The 19,050-nt window shown below is 39.1% G+C and overlaps 2 protein-coding genes and 1 long non-coding RNA gene across 3 annotated transcripts; 2 read left to right on the top strand and 1 right to left on the bottom strand.

The window, feature by feature from the left end:
• The first annotated feature begins 249 nt into the window (after positions 1-249).
• fmoda (fibromodulin a) lies at positions 250-5,911 on the top strand. The gene is made up of 6 exons (XM_063909940.1): positions 250-338; positions 986-1,375; positions 2,448-2,570; positions 2,680-2,820; positions 3,070-3,337; positions 3,856-5,911. The coding sequence occupies exons 2-6, from the start codon at positions 1,016-1,018 to the stop codon at positions 4,005-4,007; spliced, it is 1,044 nt and encodes a 347-aa protein (XP_063766010.1). The 5' UTR covers positions 250-338; positions 986-1,015; the 3' UTR covers positions 4,008-5,911.
• A 1,693-nt stretch (positions 5,912-7,604) lies between these two features.
• Positions 7,605-13,047, top strand: LOC134883093 (sodium- and chloride-dependent neutral and basic amino acid transporter B(0+)-like). Its single transcript, XM_063911237.1, has 15 exons — positions 7,605-7,822; positions 8,241-8,385; positions 8,476-8,607; positions 9,265-9,426; positions 9,625-9,712; positions 9,793-9,925; positions 10,513-10,653; positions 10,738-10,873; positions 10,957-11,049; positions 11,143-11,268; positions 11,364-11,482; positions 11,565-11,664; positions 11,752-11,861; positions 12,108-12,275; positions 12,429-13,047. The coding sequence occupies exons 1-15, from the start codon at positions 7,757-7,759 to the stop codon at positions 12,582-12,584; spliced, it is 1,875 nt and encodes a 624-aa protein (XP_063767307.1). The 5' UTR covers positions 7,605-7,756; the 3' UTR covers positions 12,585-13,047.
• On the bottom strand, positions 11,877-13,572 carry LOC134883095 (uncharacterized). Its single transcript, XR_010168230.1, has 4 exons — positions 13,553-13,572; positions 13,454-13,479; positions 12,417-12,518; positions 11,877-12,266 (listed from the first exon to the last, which is right to left on the bottom strand). It is a non-coding gene; the product is annotated as an uncharacterized LOC134883095 (long non-coding RNA).
• Positions 13,573-19,050: the final 5,478 nt, after the last annotated feature.

Genomic DNA, 19,050 nt, shown 5'->3' with positions numbered 1-19,050 from the left:
CAAATATATGGAATAGTGGGGTATGGCTGAACGGAGACTGAATGTGCTGCACACAGATGGGAACGATCCCTCACATCACATACATTAGTGGAAAAAGAGGCTCTAGAGTGAGGAGTGGGTGTGCTGGGCCATGTCTGAACACACAAAATGGGGTGCAGGGGAGAAAAGACCCAACCGCAGAAAAAGAGAGAGGGGTGGAGAGGGGGGATGGCAGAACGTTAAGGAGGGAGAGCAGGGAGGGGAGGAAAGTTTTCACAAAGTGTTTGTCAGAGTCCCCTTCAGTCCTGAGCTCACTTTGAAAAACAGAAAGGGGACAAGGAGGGCGAGCCTTGGTTCAGGTATGTGTGTGTGTTCGTATGTACATGCATTTATGTGAGCGTTTATCAATCTGTCTCTGTGGTATTTATCTATGAAACCTTATAGGGGATGAAAAAACACTTGATGATAGAGTACATTTTTGTGCGAGCTTCGTTTTCTTCTCCTGTCAGTCAAAGGGTAATTATTGATATGTTCCCATTATTTTGGGGCCGTATTGGTACCATTAACAAAGCTGGCATTCACTGCTAGGCTTTTTTCTTTTTCTTTTTTAATGCTTGCTCTCTGGATTCCCTGTGGTTTAAGACCCCTAAGAATGTACCTCTCTGCAGGCACATTTCCAAAACAAAGTCAGTAAGCTGCTTGTACCTCTGTCTGTTCATTTGCCAGATGTTCCTTAAAGGTCTGCGAAAGTTTTTTATCACATTTTACATTTTTTATTTTGGTGGAACATCCTGTCCCTAAACATTATATAAGAGAGGACTTTTGCCTTATTAGATACAGAGTCAGCAGAGTCAGTTTGCTGTATTTGTTTAATAAGAAAAAAGAAAACAGTCATTAAAGTCCATTTCCAGGAGAACAAGAATAGAACATTTTCGATTTGTGTATGCAATTTTACTTTAATTCTGATTTGGTTGTATTGCCTTGTCTCTTTCTTTGTCTCTGTTAGATTACAGTGAAGATTTGTCTGGCTGTGAACATGCGTGTGGTGATAGTCTTCCTCTTGTCTGCCCTAATTCCCCTCTATCACTGCCAATCACACGACCCCTTCGCCTGGCTGTATGGCTCGCAGAGCCACAGATTTGGCTCCCTGCAGGGAGACACCAATGGAGGGCAGTGTCCAGATGAGTGTGACTGCCCCCCGACCTTCCCAGTTGCCATGTACTGTGATGGGCGGGGCCTGACAGCCATGCCCAGAATCCCCTCCCGTGTGAAGTACTTGTACCTGCAAAACAATGCCATCACAGCTGTGCCAGACTCAGCTCTCAAAAATGCAACAAATCTGGTGTGGCTCATGATGCACAGCAACCAACTGACATCTGGCTCCATTGGCAAGAAGGTAAACCTCCATCTGCTCTCAGTCAGATCCAGACACACATGTGAACTCAATGCAAGGGGAATGCTGGTCTAAATGGTCTTCAGATGGCAGGCAGGTGATGATCAGAGCGTAATTAAGTAAAAAGTAATGCTTTTATTGCTGCATTATGTGATTGAATAAAGGGGGATTTTAAAAAATGTATTTAGACATGAGGTTACTCGTACAACTGAAATTAATTAAAATGATACTGCAGTTTTCTTTCTGCTGCAGCATACACATGTGTCCAGTTAATTTCCTGAAGTATGCTTTGATAAAAAGGGAGAATTTATAGGTTTTGGTTTAAGATAGTTTCGTATTAATCCATCATAATAAAGATAGATCTGTTCCTACTTAATGAGAACTTCTACTCCATATAGCCAGTAGGAAAAAACGTATGTATGGCAGATAGTTAAACTGGTCCAATACCACTCCCTATTAGTGATTAACATTTATTGACATTTTATTGTTTAAATCTTTCTACTTTAAAGTGCTATACATTAAAGTTCCACAGTAGTTGTTCAGTTGCACAACTGCAATATCCTAGAGATGCAGCTCATTGAGTTGTGAGATTGTTACCAAAAAGATGATTACATGCAATGGAAACTACTTTTTCCGTTCCATTATGTAATTTTTTAGACAATGTAGATTGTTTAACATCAGTAACTACCAGCATAAGCTTCTCATTTAAGCAACATGAACGTGAATGCATATATGTACATTTACAAGACTGACACTGTTTATTTATTTATGTATTTATTTCACTATTTCGTATTTGCAAAGCTGCTCTTATTGTTGATACATTTAGTTTATATTTAGTTATACTTAGTTTATACTTAGTTATTTTAGTTTATATTTAGTAATATTTGATGTATATTTAGTGTATATTCAGTAGTTTAGTTATATTGAGTGTATATTTCTCCTTCCTTCTTTGTATTGAACTGTTGCACCTCAATTTCCCTCGGGATAAATAAAGCTTCTGGAATCTTGAATGAATCTGTCCTTCACTGCAAAAAAAGGGATATTTCTTCATTTAATTTTCCTCCCTATTTTGCAGGCCTTTCAGCATATGGAGGGACTGGAGCGTTTGTATCTACAGCACAACAATCTGACAGCCTTTCCTTCCAACCTCCCTCGCACCCTGCGAGACCTCAGAATCAACCACAACAAGATTGAAAAGGTGTTGTTTTGCATTATTTTGCGGTTGTGGGGAGACCTTTCTGTTATTGTTTACTGTTTTGGCAGTTCATCAGACATTAGACTTAAAACATATTTCTGCTGTTGCCTAGGTAACACCTGCAGACTTAGATGGAATGGATAACCTCACCATCCTGTATCTCCATGACAACTCTGTCACTGACTTGGGCTCATCACTGAAGTCACTCAAATCCCTCATGCTGCTGGACATCAGTGACAACAAATTGACAAAGGTGATGTTTGTTTGTAAATCTCCCATCTGTTTTTTCTTTACAAACATTTGCTTCCCTTTAATGTTATAATGTAGATAGAAATTGAATATAGCTTGTTGAATCCCATTTTTTCTGACTGGGGCATCCCATAAAGTCGTCTTGTTTCTATGTGTGGGTTGAAGGCATGCCAGGCCTTCCAGGTAACCAGGTGTATGTGCAAAAGTTCTAAAAATGTGAGTTGTTTAATAACTCTTTAACTGATCATCCCAGGTCCCAGAGGCACTCCCCGAGCATCTGCACCAGCTCTACATGCAGTCCAACTCCATTGATTCTCTGCCAGACGGCTTCCTGGGCAGTTTCACTCAGCTGCAGTACATCAGGATAGCTCACAATCAGCTGACAGACAAGGGTATCCCTGCCAACACCTTTAATGTGACCGGGCTGGTGGAGCTGGACCTGAGCTACAATAAACTGGAGAGAATCCCCCCTGTGAGCACCACACTGCAGCATCTGTACCTGCAGGCCAACCAGATCAAAGGTAAAGCACATACAGAATTCATTATTCATTAGCATCTTTCTATGAGCAAGGTCAGCAGGTCACTTTCATCAAGATTAATCAAACCACTCACACACAGTCCATACAGGGCAGATTATTACAAAAAAAGTATTGATCCTGTATTTGATTCAGATACGTATCTGTTATGTCAGTATGTATAGCTAAATTAAGTCACACAGCAAGTTGTGATTGTTAATGTTGAATTATTTGCAATATTACAAACTGAAAGTGTTCTTCTGCTGCTTTCTCTGGTCGAACAGCTTTGTTGATTGCAGCATTAAATCAGATCAAAGCCAGAAAAGCCCAAGGTAGATGACCAATGTTGCATCTAAGATAATTAGTTGCATTGTGTTGTGGCCCTGACTTATTTATTTTAAAGGAAAATAGTTTGTTATGCTTCCCCCGTTTGTTGTTACCACCAGCAAACACAGTGTCTCCAAATGACCACAGTTGTAAAGACACAAACACGTTCCTCACCACCTCTCCATCTCCCCCTTCAGAGTTCACTCTGGGCAGTTTCTGCAGCATTGTGGATGTGACCAACTTCTCCAAACTACTTACGCTGCGACTGGATGGAAATGAGATCAGTCGCCAGGACATCCCGACAGAGTCAGCCCTCTGCTTGCGCCTGGCAAACAATATAGAGGTCTAACTGTACCTATGATGTGTGGCCCTTTTCAGCATGAACCAACAGTGCGACACATTATACTTGTGAGTTGCCAAAACCCAAAAACAGCAGGGGCAATTACATAATTTTATAATGAGCAGTTGGCAGCAGTTCTTACCGTAATATCCATTATTCACAACAGACAAATTACAAAGAGACTCTAAATGTTAAGAGTTACAAGTCTGGTTTGGATAAAATGTAAGTTGATCTTAAATAAAGGGAGATGAGCCCTCTGCATTATGATACAGTGTATAAGCCTAGTAACTGAGATATTGTAGGAGCCATATTATGACGTTTCTTTTTGGTATTAAAAATGTTCTGACCCTGATCCTCTCTTTGTGTTGCTTTGAGGATCAATGATCTTTGTAATCTCTTCCTACAAAGCATGCCTTCCGTTGTTTGTCTGATAAGTTGATGGTAACATTGTTATGTATCATGTGTTTATTGTTTATTTTTAAATCATTAGCTTTTGCTGTGAATGACAATATCTGTATCACCAACTCCCACAGTGATGTATTATCGTGGATGGGTGCATAATACTTTCTTTGTGGTAAGTGCTGTGACTGTTTCTATAAAAAAATCCACCTGTTTCAGAATGTAGTCACCTTTTCTTAGAGACAGGGGTGGACATTTATATTTGGGAAATATTTTCGCACTGTACTGTAATGAATCACACATAAAAAGGGCTTATGATTTACCACTATTGACTTACTGTATGCATTACATGGCTTTGTCAATTTACTGACAAATGTTTAAAAGCCTATTGCAGAATTACTAAACATTGAAAACATTAAAAAGACCACTTGGTTGGGCATCAAAAGGACTAGGAAAAATTCAAGATTTGTATATGCCCAATTCGGATAACATGTTATCATTCGAACAAATTAGGCATAAATATGACATAGATAAAAAATATTTCTTTAAATTCCTCCAGCTTAGGGATTACATTAGGACGAGCCAAAACAGTCTTTTAACCAGACCTCCAATTTCTGATTTGGAAAAAATTGTGTCTAAGGACAGTTTAAGTAAAGGTGCTATAGCAGAGTTGTATAACTATTTGTTATCAAATTCGGTTGAAAATGCAAATCATAAACGAGAAGCATGGAGGGAAGATCTAGGCACAGATATATCACTAAGGGACTGGCAATCTATATGTACTAAGGCTCACACCCAATCAATCAACACTCGATTTAGACTATTGCAGTATAAGTGGTTGATGAGAGTTTATATTACGCCAGTTAAATTAAATAAATACAATAAGAATATCCCAGATGTGTGTACAAAATGTACTGAGGTGAAGGGGACATTATTTCATTGTGTATGGCAATGTAGCAAGATAAAATCTTTTTGGGAGGAGGTTAAAACAGCAATAGAAAAAATGATTTCAAAAAATATTCCAATGGATCCTGCATTTTTTGTCTTAGGACTTTACCCAAAAGGTCACAAATATAATAAAAGTGAACAAATATTAATAGATATGTGTTTGTTGCACGCCAAAAGATCCATTGCAATGTTTTGGAAAAAGATCAGCAGACCAAATGTTACATATTGGGTGAAACAAATGCTCACAACTTTTCCTTTGGAGAGAGTGACATATATACGAAAAGGAAGACAGGATATGTTTGAGAAGATATGGGAACCGTTCAAGGTGTTTGTTAATGGTGTTGATCTGACAATTGACAATGAAGAGGCATAAGTAGTTGGTTATGTAAACCTTGTAACAGACTTAATGAGTTCAATACCCGCAATTATAGGAAGACAGTAAATTCTGTACAAATGTTTTGTGGCTGAGAAGTGGATGTTTGTGATATTTGTGATGTGTATGTGTATTGTTCGTTTGTAATGTGGTTTTGTAATGTAAGAAAATGTCAATAAATATATTGTTGTAAAAAAAAAAAGACCACTTGGTAGTGCACTGTGTTTTACTGTCTTTGTGCGTATCCGTGGGATGTTGGTTTGATTCAGTGATTTTATGTACTAAGGGTGGATTGAAGAAGAGGAAACAGAGGAGCACTGTCATACAGTTTGCTCAGGAAAGAGACGGCTTTTGTTCATATTGACCTGATGCAACTATCTGTTGAATTAAGGCTTATCTAGACACTTTCTGGTAGTTAAAAAGACAGGCCCTTCTATCTTGAGGTTTATATCCAGGAAATGATAACTTTTATGAGGACTTTTGAATACATTTATGCACCAACAGTGTTTTCAAAAGACTAGAGATCTTTATCTAATCACTGATGGTGTCTCCCTGCTCCACATCCAAGTTGTTTGTGAGGTGGAAACAGTTGAAATGCTATAACTGATGGCATGTTTGTATAACTAATTATAACCAACAGATAAGACAGAGGAATGCTCTTAAGAGGAGGTTGGCACAAATGCTGTAGGTTAATATGCAATGAACTGCAAGACAACATGAAAAGCTTTTCAGAGAGTGATTTTCTTTTTATTGTGAGGTGACTGCAGGACATTAAGGGTTATCTGGTCCACCTCAGTTAGGGAGAGGCAGAGCTGTCACAGCAGGGCTGAACCCTCTGTGTGTCAGTGTAGTGAGAGGTCACAGTAAGTCTATATTTATATTTGTCTCCATTATTATGTTTGTAATCTTCGGCCATACAGGCAGATAACGTCATACCAGGGAGTGTATATTATAGGTTTAGTTTGTGGCCACATGTAACTGCCCTGAATTTGCTCACCCTGTCTGTGTCAGTGCCAAAAGGTCAGGGAGAACTGATGATACTGTTTGATACTTTTTCTTGATGACCAGTGGAGTATTTAGCTAGTAAAAATTAGAGTTGACTCGAAACATAATAAATGCTGCAGTGAAACTTTTGTATGTGTAAATAAATACACAGCTGTTTTGCCTTTTTCGACATATCAACCTAAAAGGTATGTTGGTTTTAAGTTTACAAAGTGTTCATAGCCAAAAAGCTGTTAATAAGGATGAAAAATTCACCTTGCATAAGAAGAAAAAAACCGCCTAAAGACCAGGATAGAACTTATTGACATAAACAGATTTACCATATAAACAAATATGTTGACAGTCTTTGGATGTTAATGTGTCTCTATATTAATGTATTTTACCAGAAGTTTAATAGGTGATTGTAAATAAGATAAATGAATGGGTATGGGTATAGCAGGCATTTTTCATTAACCTCTCCGTGTCTTTAGTGCTGTCACATGGTTGTGGTCCCATCCTCAGGTTGTGATTATGGGTGACACAGATGTACGCAGCACAGTGATTATGTGTTGTTGTCACTGACCAACATGAGATCTCCCCATCATGAATCACAGGACTGGCTTTAGCTGTGAAGACGTGATAACTCACACACCAGACAGAGGAGTAAACACTTACCAGCAGTCAGGGCGGTCTCTTTATCAATACTAAGAATGTAATGTTTGCATCACTCCCACACAGTCTGAGATGAGGAGTCATACATAGGCCTGTTTTTGTGGAATTATACAATTGAGCAATACAATTATGATACAGAAATCAACCAGCTATCACTGTTACAAAATACTAATGTGCATAAATTGATGTTTCCAGCTTGATTAGATTTATTGAACAAACCAGCTCAGTGATGTTGTGGAGGGATGGAGGGTACAGGCAGATGATTGGTTGGAATACATCGCTCCCTTGTCTGTCCAATGGGGGAGGGGTGACTTTAAAACAGACCTACCTGAGTGATTTGAATTTCTTACACAGACCTGTATAGACCACAAGGTGAAAGGAGGACATGAGGGAATACAACTGGAAAAGTTTCAAGGATTTGATATTCAGAAATCCTGCTGTTGTCAACCAGGTAAGAGACAGACTTTTACTCAACAATATACCACAAAATAGTTCTTGGGTACAGGTTACTTTCCTGTATTTCAAAGAAATATAATGTTAATCTATAGATTCACAAAAAAAATCTGAACAGATGTGTTCGGTACTGAAAGCTCTACATCCAGAAAGATTGGATTCAAAAAAATATTGAAAAATAGACTGTATTTAATGGTTTATGCGTTAATAAATTAGTTAATACATAAGTAAATATGATCAAAAGTGAGATATGCTGCAGTGAAGAACCATGTCCTTGTGTCCTATGTGTCTTTGCTAAATATAATCATGAAGCGTTGCAGTAATGTGTATTTCATCACTCTAAAATACATTCACTGACTGCAGTTGTATTTTTAATATGAAACTTCTCCTACCAATGGCAACGTTTCAATGAGCAGGATCCACATGTGGATATTGGGGATGAAAATACTGAACGTGGGAACTGGGCCAGCAAGAGGGAGTACATCCTCTCTACGATCGGCTATGCTGTTGGACTCGGCAATATCTGGAGATTTCCGTATTTGGCCTACAAGAATGGAGGGGGTAAGTACTTGCTTTGTGATAACTTACTAGTGTTGGAAATCCTTTCAATCACTACTGTTGATATTGTTTTCAATCCCTCACTTTGGGCAGGTGCCTTTCTTATCCCCTACTTTGTGATGTTGGTGGTTAATGGGATTCCTCTGTTCTTCCTGGAAAGCGCCTTCGGGCAGTTTTGCAGCCAAGGTCCAATCAACGTATGGAGAGCAGTACCAATCCTGCAGGGTAAGACGGCCATTAGAGTTAAAGATCAATCTGGTGAATCTGAATGTAAAGATGTCAAGCATGAGGAGTTTTATGAGGCTTTTGGTTAATGGTCAACTGTGGAACAAAAAAACCCAGTTTTTTTAATGACTCTAGACTTCAGAGGAGCTTTTGGTTGTTTGTTTTTAAGCCATAAACCCTTTAAGGCTAATTCATCCATCTTGTACAGACCAAAACGGTACAAGCTGAATTAAAGTCTAACATGAAAACGTACTGGTCAAGTGCGCGTAGAACATTGAAAACAGGGGATGGCATTTGATTTCTCCTCATTAAAAACATTTCCCCACAAAATGTGACAAAGCGTTCCGGAATGTATTGAAGAACCGAAGCTTTTCTACAGCTCTCAGAAATAACACTGATACCTTTGAGCTAGCAGCAATCTATGGTGCTGCCTGGCAGTATCTGACAGACAATGAGTGAGCATTAAAAGTTGCGTTTGCCGCTGTTTTGTTCCCCCCATCTTTTGACTTTTATGCTTTCATCTATGTTTATTTTAAATGATGTTTATGCAATGTATTTACTTTTAACTGTAAACTATTATATGCTTTGGCAATATGTGAAGTGTTAAGTTATGCCATTAAGCCATTCGATATATCCTCTCTCTCTTTTGGGCTCCAGGTGTTGGCGTTGGCATGGTTATGGTGACTCTAATAGTATCAATTTACTACAACGTCATCATCGCCTACAGCCTGTACTACATGTTCGCCTCCTTCCAGTCTCCTCTGCCCTGGGCCAGCTGCCTCAGTCTACCTGAGAGTAACTGCAGCACCATGCCTAAAGGTACTTTTTTCATTTTTTTTGATGAGTTGAGTAGCTGAAAACACAATATTGACAAAACGACATACGTAAGATTGAAAATAAAACATAAAACACAAACTACATTACAATGGGTTTTTTACTTGAGCGGTCTACACTTCAGATCAAAGCTGAATTAATGCTTGTAAATACTGACTTCATAGACCTTTTTGACTTTTCTAGGGTACTGCAATGTAAGTGGTGTTTCAGAGACCAACAGGAGTCAGGAAAACAGCACTTGTCCTTCATCTCCGAGTGAGCAGTACTGGGAGTAAGACTTACGCACTTGTGCAACAAACAAATTCACACACTTGTCATTCATGCTGTGGCTGAACGGTCTCTCCTTCTCAGCCGTCAGGCTCTGCAGAGATCCAGTGGCCTGGATGAAACAGGACCAGTAGTTTGGCATTTGGCTCTCTGTCTGCTGCTGAGCTCCTTGATTGTTGCTGCAGCGCTCATCAGAGGCATCAAGTCATCAGGCAAAGTAAGATAACATCCACCTCGTACCAAGTCGTTATCCACAGATCAACATCAGGGCAAATTCATATTAAGCAGTCAAATATCCTGTCAGGGTTTTATTGCATTGCAAGCAAACTTTGTGCTAAAAAAAAGGTTTTGGCTGATGTTCAGCAGCCATGTTTATTTGTGAACTTATAGGGGCTTATAGCGAGATTTTTCCCATTCAGGATAGAGCCAGACTAGCTGTCTCCCTATTTTCTAGTCTAAGCCAGCCAGCAGCTGCTAAATGTAGCTGCTACACATTTCAAATGCAGATTGTTTTACTCTTCTCTTCTTAATTCTCTGTATGAAAAGCAAATAAGTGTATTCTCCAAAATGTCAAACTATTCACAAAAAATGTACAGATATGCATGCACCCTTTAGATACATTTATTTCGAGATTACAAGTCTCGGTAATTGCTAGAGTTTGAGACGAAAAGGCAATGCCAATTGCAACATGACAAACACAATAGGTTTAACTAGTTATCCCTGGGACCCTTATGGGCATTGCAAGAACATTCTACTTGATTAATTATGATTCACAGTTTGAACTGATGGATTTTGTCTCTCCAGGTTGTTTACTTCACAGCTACATTTCCTTATGTGGTCATTCTGATCCTGCTGATCAGAGGTGTGACACTAGAGGGAGCCATAGACGGGATAGAGTTCTACATTGGTTCTCAATCTAATTTGACTAAATTGACCGAAGCACAGGTAAGAACCCAACTTTGACTGTTTTCCCTGTTAGTAACTACAGAAATCGAACTATTTGCATAAGGTATACCTTTGTGTGTTTAGGTCTGGAAAGATGCAGCAACTCAGACCTTCTACTCTCTCTCGATTGGCTGGGGTGGAGTCATTACTCTTGCCTCCTATAACAACTTCCACAACAATATTTTCAAAGATGCTTTTGTTGTGACACTTACTAATGCTGGTGGGAGCTCTGCTATATTAGTGTTTATCTAGAAAAAGCATGACAAATACTGTATTTATTTATCTGTGTTTATCTTTTCCTAGGAACCAGTGTGCTTGCAGGCTTTGCCATATTTTCAATCTTGGGTCACATGGCTCACACACAAAAAGTGCCTATTGAAGAAGTGGTGAAGGCAGGTCAGACAGCACAACGTTTTAACACCAATTAATACAAAAAAAAGGAAAACATTCCAGTGGCCTCTGATGTGTCGTTTCTTTGTGTCTATGCAGAATTTGGACTGGCATTTATTGCGTATCCAGATGCTTTGTCTAAGCTTCCCGCTGCCCCTCTGTGGTCGATTTTGTTCTTCTTCATGCTTTTGACTGTTGGTCTGGACTCTCAGTTTGCAGGAATAGGTGAGATAGTTAGTTGTCATTTTAACTTGCATAACATGAGACCCCTGCTACTGCAACACAATGACGTATTCTCAATGAAATGTTCTTGTCATTAGAGGTGATCACAACCTGCCTTCTCGATGCCTTTCCTCAAATCTTCAAATCCAAACGAGCATTATTGACCATAGCGATATGTTCTGTTCTCTACCTGCTGGGCCTGCCATGTGTCACAAGGGTAAGTCTGAGTGTAATTTTATATTACAGCTGTCTGACAAAGGCCTAGTTGACCTACTCAACTCTATGTGTGTGTTTGATAGGCAGGAATATACTGGGTGACCCTAATCGATGGGTATGTTGCCAGCTGGGTGCTACTATTTTTGTCTCTCTTGGAGATCATTGGTGTCTGCTACATCTATGGTAAATATGACAATTGGAGGTATGTGCACATAAAGGTGACGGAGACTCCTGCTGTGTACATATGTGTCTTCTTCTCATGAACTACAGGGGGAAATCGTTTCATTAAAGACATAGAGATGATGATTGGGAAGAAGAGTTTCTTTTTCTGGCTGTGGTGGAGAGCGTGTTGGTTCTTCCTTACCCCCTGCCTTATAGTGGTGAGTACAATATGCCACTGATGCAAAACATTTTATTCACCATATTTCTGGAAGCGTCAGGCCTCAAAAGCTTTACAGAGAAATCGAAAATGGTCGCACATTACACGATGCTTGTTTGTCAAAATGTATATAACTTCCCCATGTCTTGATTCTGTAAACTTTGATTTAACCTCCTCACACACATACAGTACATCGATTACGTTCTGATCTGGTGTGATATGAAACCGGCTGCCTTGTTGTCTATAGGTGATCCTGATATGGTCATTGGTGTCACTCGAGACACCCTCCTATAGTGGAGTCAAGTTCCCAGGGTGGGGTTTGGCTCTCGGCTGGTGCATGACTGTATTTGTCCTCCTCTGGGTTCCTATCGTCGCTGTGTATAAACTGATGAGAGCAGAGGGAAGCCTTTGGAAGGTGTGTATGTGTGTTAGCCGGAAAAGAATGTCAAAAATGGACAAAGATACCAATGATTCCTTTTTGCAACATTTCCAAAGCATTGCATTTCGAACAGCATGACATTGACATGACAAGGTGTAAGGAATGAATGATGCTCACCTCTTTCCATAGCGTCTGAAGTCACTGTGCTCTCCAGCTGAAGAATGGCATCCCTACCTGGACGTCCATCGGGGAGATCGCTACTCCGAGCAACGCTTCCACCTCAGGATGAGCCATAAAACCGAACCAGAAGCAAATGTGAATGTAATCTCGAGCTCATGGCTCTGATCGGTGTTTTTGTGTGTCAGTGTCTTTTCTTTTTGTGCATAAGTGTTTTCTGTGAACACTTTTTGTAAGCCAAAGTTAAGTTAAGTGATTTATGAACTTAAAGAGGCAGTGAGTGACTTATGTACAAAAGACTCAGTCTTTATTCCTGGAGCAGGTAGCATGCATCACCCTTAGGTGATCACTGTAAATGGATCAGAGCCATTAGAAAGTGACAAGGAGCAATGACCAAAGGCAGCAAGTGTAAAACAACTGAAAGCTAACTAAAACAAACATTATAAAAAAGAGAAAAACATGCTTTCATGTTAAAATAAATAATGTGATTTAATGTATAAAACAATATTATTGCTCAATTCAAGATGTTAAATGTTCTGTTCGTTGACTGTGTGTCTGTGACATTTATCATACCTGTTTTGCAATTTCAGGTAACTTTTCTCTCCTCAAATACATTTTTGTTTTCTCAATCTATGAGTTCAAGCTGCTTTAATGCCAATGTGGTGCTCCCCGGTGATCTTCACCACAACAAATAGTGAGGGTGACTAGCAATGACCGGCACTCAGATTTACTAACAGAAAAAAGAAATAACTGAAAACTAGGTTCAGCAAACAAAGGTGAATCCCAGTTGGCTAAACAAAAACTAACTGAAACTAAACTATAAAGAGAAAGGCAAAACAAGCTAACCCAATCAATATAAACAAAAGCAAACATGCTAAATACACAATATGAACTAAATCAAAACAGTATAAACCAAACAGTTAGCTGGCCTAAACAAAACAGCAACTGGCATACAGAAAAACAGCAGCAGATGAACCTAAAAGCTTTAAATAAACTACCATGAGGCACAAACAATTGAGGTTCTTTGCTCTACTCACCACAGGAAGAAGAGTCACCGGACAAACTGTAAGGAAACATCAAATGAGCACAACAAAAACTAGAAATACCTGAGACATATTTTGAGAGAGACAGCCTACCTGCACCACCAACCATGAAGGCAGAGCCAAAGGAAAGAACAGTTCTTCATTGGGTTTTTTTTTATGGCAGCTGGCATCCAAATTGTTGCATTGCTGCCACCTTCAGGATAATTTAAGTCATCTCTTCATATTCTTTTAAATAGTCCAGTGTCTGATAATACTTTAAAAAACAACACCTTCCCCTCCCACTTGATCCCAAATTTAAAATGCCTTTAACTGCAATCTCTTCTAGACCCAATTCTCTCAATGTCTCTAGTAACTCCTTCCTTTCCCTGCTGTATCTCCTACAATGTATAAGCACATGAGGCACTGTCTCGGGTTGTTGACATTCATCACACATTCCATCTTGATGTTTACCTATGATAAAAAGACTACTATTCAATAATGTATGACCAATTCTCATTCTAGCAATAGTAACCTGTCCCTTCCTTCTCATCCCTCCACAAGGTTTAGTTGCCTCACTCACTCTTCCATTCAATGAGAACAAATGTCTTCTAGTCTCTCTCTCCCATAATTGTTGCCACTGGATCATGATCCCCCTCCACACAAGACATTTCCCCTCAGCCTTAGACAGATGTAATGTTACTTCCACATTATCCTTTTTTACAGCTGCTTTAGCTAATTTATCAGCTTTCTCATTTCCTGAGATTCCAGTATGGGCTGGGACCCACATCAGAGAGATCACCACTCTTCTCACAGCCACATTTCTAACTTCCATCAGGATCTCATATATAAGATCCTGATGTCTCTTCGCTGTCCCTACCCCAATACTAGTGATGGCTGAAACAGAATCACTACAAATCAATACCTTTTGATTTACAAGATGCTCAGTCCACTGTATTGCCATTAAAATAGCATATAGCTCAATAGTAAACACATGCAAAAAATCTGATGTCCTCTTAGATGACTCTACCTTTAATCTTTGAACAATAAAAGCCGCTCCTGTTGCTTCAGTTTCTTGATCTTTATACCCATCAGTAAAAATTAGTAGATGATCCCCATAAAGTTTTCTCACATAACACTGAAACTCAAATACCACATCCGCTTCATTGCTCTTGTTTTAACTTCAAGCAATCCTACATCCACCTTAAGTACATCCAATTGCCAGAGAGGTATCTGAGGCCATAAAACAGCTGGACAAAAAATTTGATTTTTTATTAACAGCTCCTGTGCCACTACCTCCCCTGTCCATCCAAAGCTTGACAGCTTTGCTACCCCCCTCTCCCAGCTTGCTTGAATCGCCACTCTAATTGGATGATCTTCCCTCTGTCCCATCAAATTAACCCAGTAATTAGCCAGTAACTGCTTTCTCCTTAACCAAAGTGGCATCTCTCCTGCTTCAACTTGCAATGCGCATACTGGGGATGTTTCCACAGCTCCTAAACATATCCTAAGTGCTTTTGTTTGAATTACATCCAACTCAGACAAAACTGACTTAGACGCAGACCCATATACAACACTTCCATACTCCATCCTAGATCTTATCAAATATACATATATTTGCTTTAATGAAGCAGCATTTGCCCCCCATTCCATTCCAGATAGGCATCTCATAATATTCAGAACCTTTTTGCACTTGTCTAAAACTTTTGTTACACGGACCCTCCAAATCATTCTTTCATCAAAAAGAAATGTAAAACACTTAACCCTCTCCACATTCTTATCATAGAGCCTCACCTTTATCTCTTCATCTATATATCATCGAACCTAAATCCCCACTTTTTCCCCCACACCTTCACTTGTGTTATTGATTCCTGCAGTTTCTTCACAATATGCTTAACATTCTTCCCTCTTTTCCATAAACTGCTATCATCTGCAAATAAAGATCTACCAATTCCAGGCTGTACATTTGAAAAAAATATCGTTGATCATGATATTAAAAATCAATGGGCTTACCACACTGCCTTGAGGGGTACCATTTTCTACAACAATCCTTTTAGAAATGTCTGGGCCCATTTTAACCTGAATACTCCTATTGTTTAAAAAATCCAGAGCCCAATTAAACATATTTCCTTCAATCCCTAATGTGTGCATCTTGATTAAAAGACCCTCAACCCATAACATATCATACGCTTTCTCAACATCCAAAAATATTGCCACCACAGTCTCTTTGTTAACCTGAGCCTTCCTTATCTCATCTTCTAAACATATTATTGAATCTGTAGTGCTTCTCCCTTTCCTAAAACCACTCTGACAACTGGTCATCAATCCCTTTTCTTCCATAAAGTGCATCAACCTCCCATTGATCAACCTTTCCATTAGCTTACCTACATTGGATGTTAATGCTATTGGTCTATAACTTGTTGGCTTGCTTGTATCTTTCCCTGGTTTTCTGATAGGAACTATCATTGCCTCCTTCCACCCTGATGGAATCTTACCCTCTTCCCACACTTTATTACAGTATATAGCCCCAACACCCTCTGTAATCCCTCATCACTTAAATGATTTAACATATTATAGCAAATGCCATCCTTCCCAGGAGCTGACTTTTTACATTTAACCAGTGCATTTTTTAATTCCCTTATCGTAAATGGGACATCATACTTACTCTGATCTTATTTTCCTTCGAATATCTCCAAATAACCTTTTCGTTTCAGCTCTCCCCATTTTCTCTTCCTCTGACAGATTATCAGAACTATGTACCCTACTCATTGAATTCACCATCATTTCTGCCTTTTCTGAGTTGGTAATAGCCACCTGCTCCCCATCAGACAAAATTGGATAATTCCATTCTCTTCTATTTCCCTCCATATTCTTAATCATTCTCCACACCTCATCTATAGTATTCGTACTTCATATTGAGCTACAATACTCCCTCAAGGATTCCCTTTTAGTTTGTCTTATAGTTCTCCTCACTACTGCCTGTGATTGTTTATATTCAATCAAGTGTTGAAAATTATGAGTATTTTTAAGTATTCTGAATGCTCTATTTCTGTTTTTTACTGCCTTTTCACACTTATCATTCCACCATGGCACTACCTTCCTTCCAAGTTTTCCTGTGCTTTTTGGAATGGAGTTTATTGCAGCTATGTATATACTATGTCGCACATCTGATTCATATCTCTCAACATCATTAGTTTCCTGCACCAATCTTAGATAGGCATCACTTGTTTCCACAAACCTTTCCCAATTTGCTTTTCTGAAGATCCACCTTTCAACTATTCTCTGATTGCAGTGTCATTCCAATATCTAAACTGCTCATAACTGGATAATGATCACTTCCAATAGTGCTACCTCCCTATACTTCCCACTCACACTTTGGGGCTAATCTACTTGACATAAATGTAAGATCTAACACTGACTCTTTACCATTTCTGATGTCTATCCTTGTCCTTCTACCATCATTCAGACATACCAAATTCTCCATTTCTCCACCCCACAAAGTATTATGAGCATTAAAGTCCCCACACCATACAACATTATCACTATCCAGACCTCTTTCCTCTAATTTATTTAACTCTAACTGTTTACAAGGATTATAATAATTGATCACTGCTATTTTCTTATTACCTGCCCATATTTCCACCACTACATATTCTTGTTCTTTCCCTAAACCCAACACCCTATAAGGTACACCCTTCTTTACAAAAGTAGCACAACCCCCACCACTTCCTTCCTCTCGATCTCGTCTGACAACAATATAGTCAGATAAAACAAAATCAAATCTAGGCCTTAACCATGTTTCTTGTATACATACTATATCTGGTTTCATACATCTACTATCCACAAACTGTTTAAAATCTTGACCATTTGCCAACAGACTCCTTGCGTTCCATTGCAAAATGATCATGATTATTAAGATCATCCTTTACCAACTTCCTGGCTTGCATGTATAGCAAGACAATCCCTTTTCTCCCGCTCTCTGAACTGTTCTTTTCTCTGTACACACACATTCCCTGTTGCTAACTCCCCTCTATATTTTCCTTCATTATCCCTCTTTACTTCCTCAACTCTTTTAACTGCTTCTGTATAAGGAATTTTATCCTTTCTTTTCACACTTTGAATTTCTGTCTCCCTTCTCATCACTTCACACCCCCAGTAGGCTGCACTGTGTCCCCCTCCACAATTACAACATTTAGGTCTTACCTCATCACACTCCCCATAGTCATGCTCCCCACCACATTTAGCACACCTTTTAGTTCCTTTACATAGCTTAGCTATATGACCAAATTATCTTACCGGTTTATAGATGAACTCTCTTACTCTGTATCTCATAAAGCCAAAGTAAAGCTCTGCAGGCAACTGTTTTGAACTAAAATGAACCAAAACCGACTCAGTTTCTATCTTATCAAACCCCTCAGTTAACTGCGTTGCACTCTGTACAGCATCACACTTGATTTTTACATTTTTAACCAGCTCCTTCATATCAATTCCCATAGGAATCCCATATATCACTCCTTTACTTCCTTGCTCTCCCACTTTCACCACTTTTACCACCACTATTTTCCCAACATGTTGCATCTTTAATGCTTTCTCAACCTGCTCTTCAGAGTTACATCCAATTAGTAGATTTCCATCATTAAGAATTCTCGCATACTTGACCTCACCAACCTGATTCTTAATTACTTTTGTCAGTTTTAATGGTTCCAAATTCTTAACTCCTGGCTGTTCAAACCTCACAATGACCTTCAATTTCTCCTCACTTTCTTTCACTACCTTAACTCGCTTTGCTTTATGTTTCCTTTTTAACTCCCAGTCCCCTCCACCCTGTACCAAATCCTCCATACTACTACAACTATCCCCCTGCTCTGCCATGGCAGAGAACTTTTGCACAAGTATCGTATACCCAGGTGTTTTGTTACTTGAGAAAAAAAATTAAATAAAATAAAACAAAATAACCAAACACTGCAAACTTTAGGCAAACGCTAAGCCGAAGCCCACGCTCACGCTCCGCGCAGGCAACCACGCTACTCCTCTTTGCTCAAAGCCTCAAGTTGATTTTGCAATTAGCTCTGTGGTCAAAAATCAAGGAAAGAACAATTGCAGCAGGTGCAATTTATACTCTGCCCTAATTAGGGGAGTGGTTGGGGGGAGGAGTCAGGCCCTGAGCTGCATTCCACCCCACTACACCAACATCTATGGAATCTCATGCACCTATTGTATGACAATAACACACAGGAGATACATAGGGCTGGATGTTTGTACCAGGTTCTCATGAATTTTAATGCGACCAACAATAACAAAAAGTTTATTAGACTAGAGAAACACAAGATTGAACAATGCAGCGCTAAACTACTACCATTACATCATTAAAATATAGTTTGTAAAACACTGAAATATATGTTTTTATTTGATTTATTATAATAATTATTTGCAATTATTATGAAAAGAAGAGTGCATACACACAGTTGACAAAAGGCGAGAACATAGAACCATAGATTCTACAGCACATATACTGTTAATGTGCAAACATGCGTACATCCTGCTCATACATCCTGCTGGCTGAAGCCCGATGCACACAGCAGTTGACAGAGCTTCAGAAGCAGCATATGTTGAGC

Source organism: Eleginops maclovinus, chromosome 20 (assembly GCF_036324505.1).
Source record: "Eleginops maclovinus isolate JMC-PN-2008 ecotype Puerto Natales chromosome 20, JC_Emac_rtc_rv5, whole genome shotgun sequence".
NCBI classification, from domain to species: domain Eukaryota; kingdom Metazoa; phylum Chordata; class Actinopteri; order Perciformes; family Eleginopidae; genus Eleginops; species Eleginops maclovinus.
Note: the sequence above shows the minus strand (reverse complement) of the source record. Positions and strands in the feature narration are given on the sequence as shown.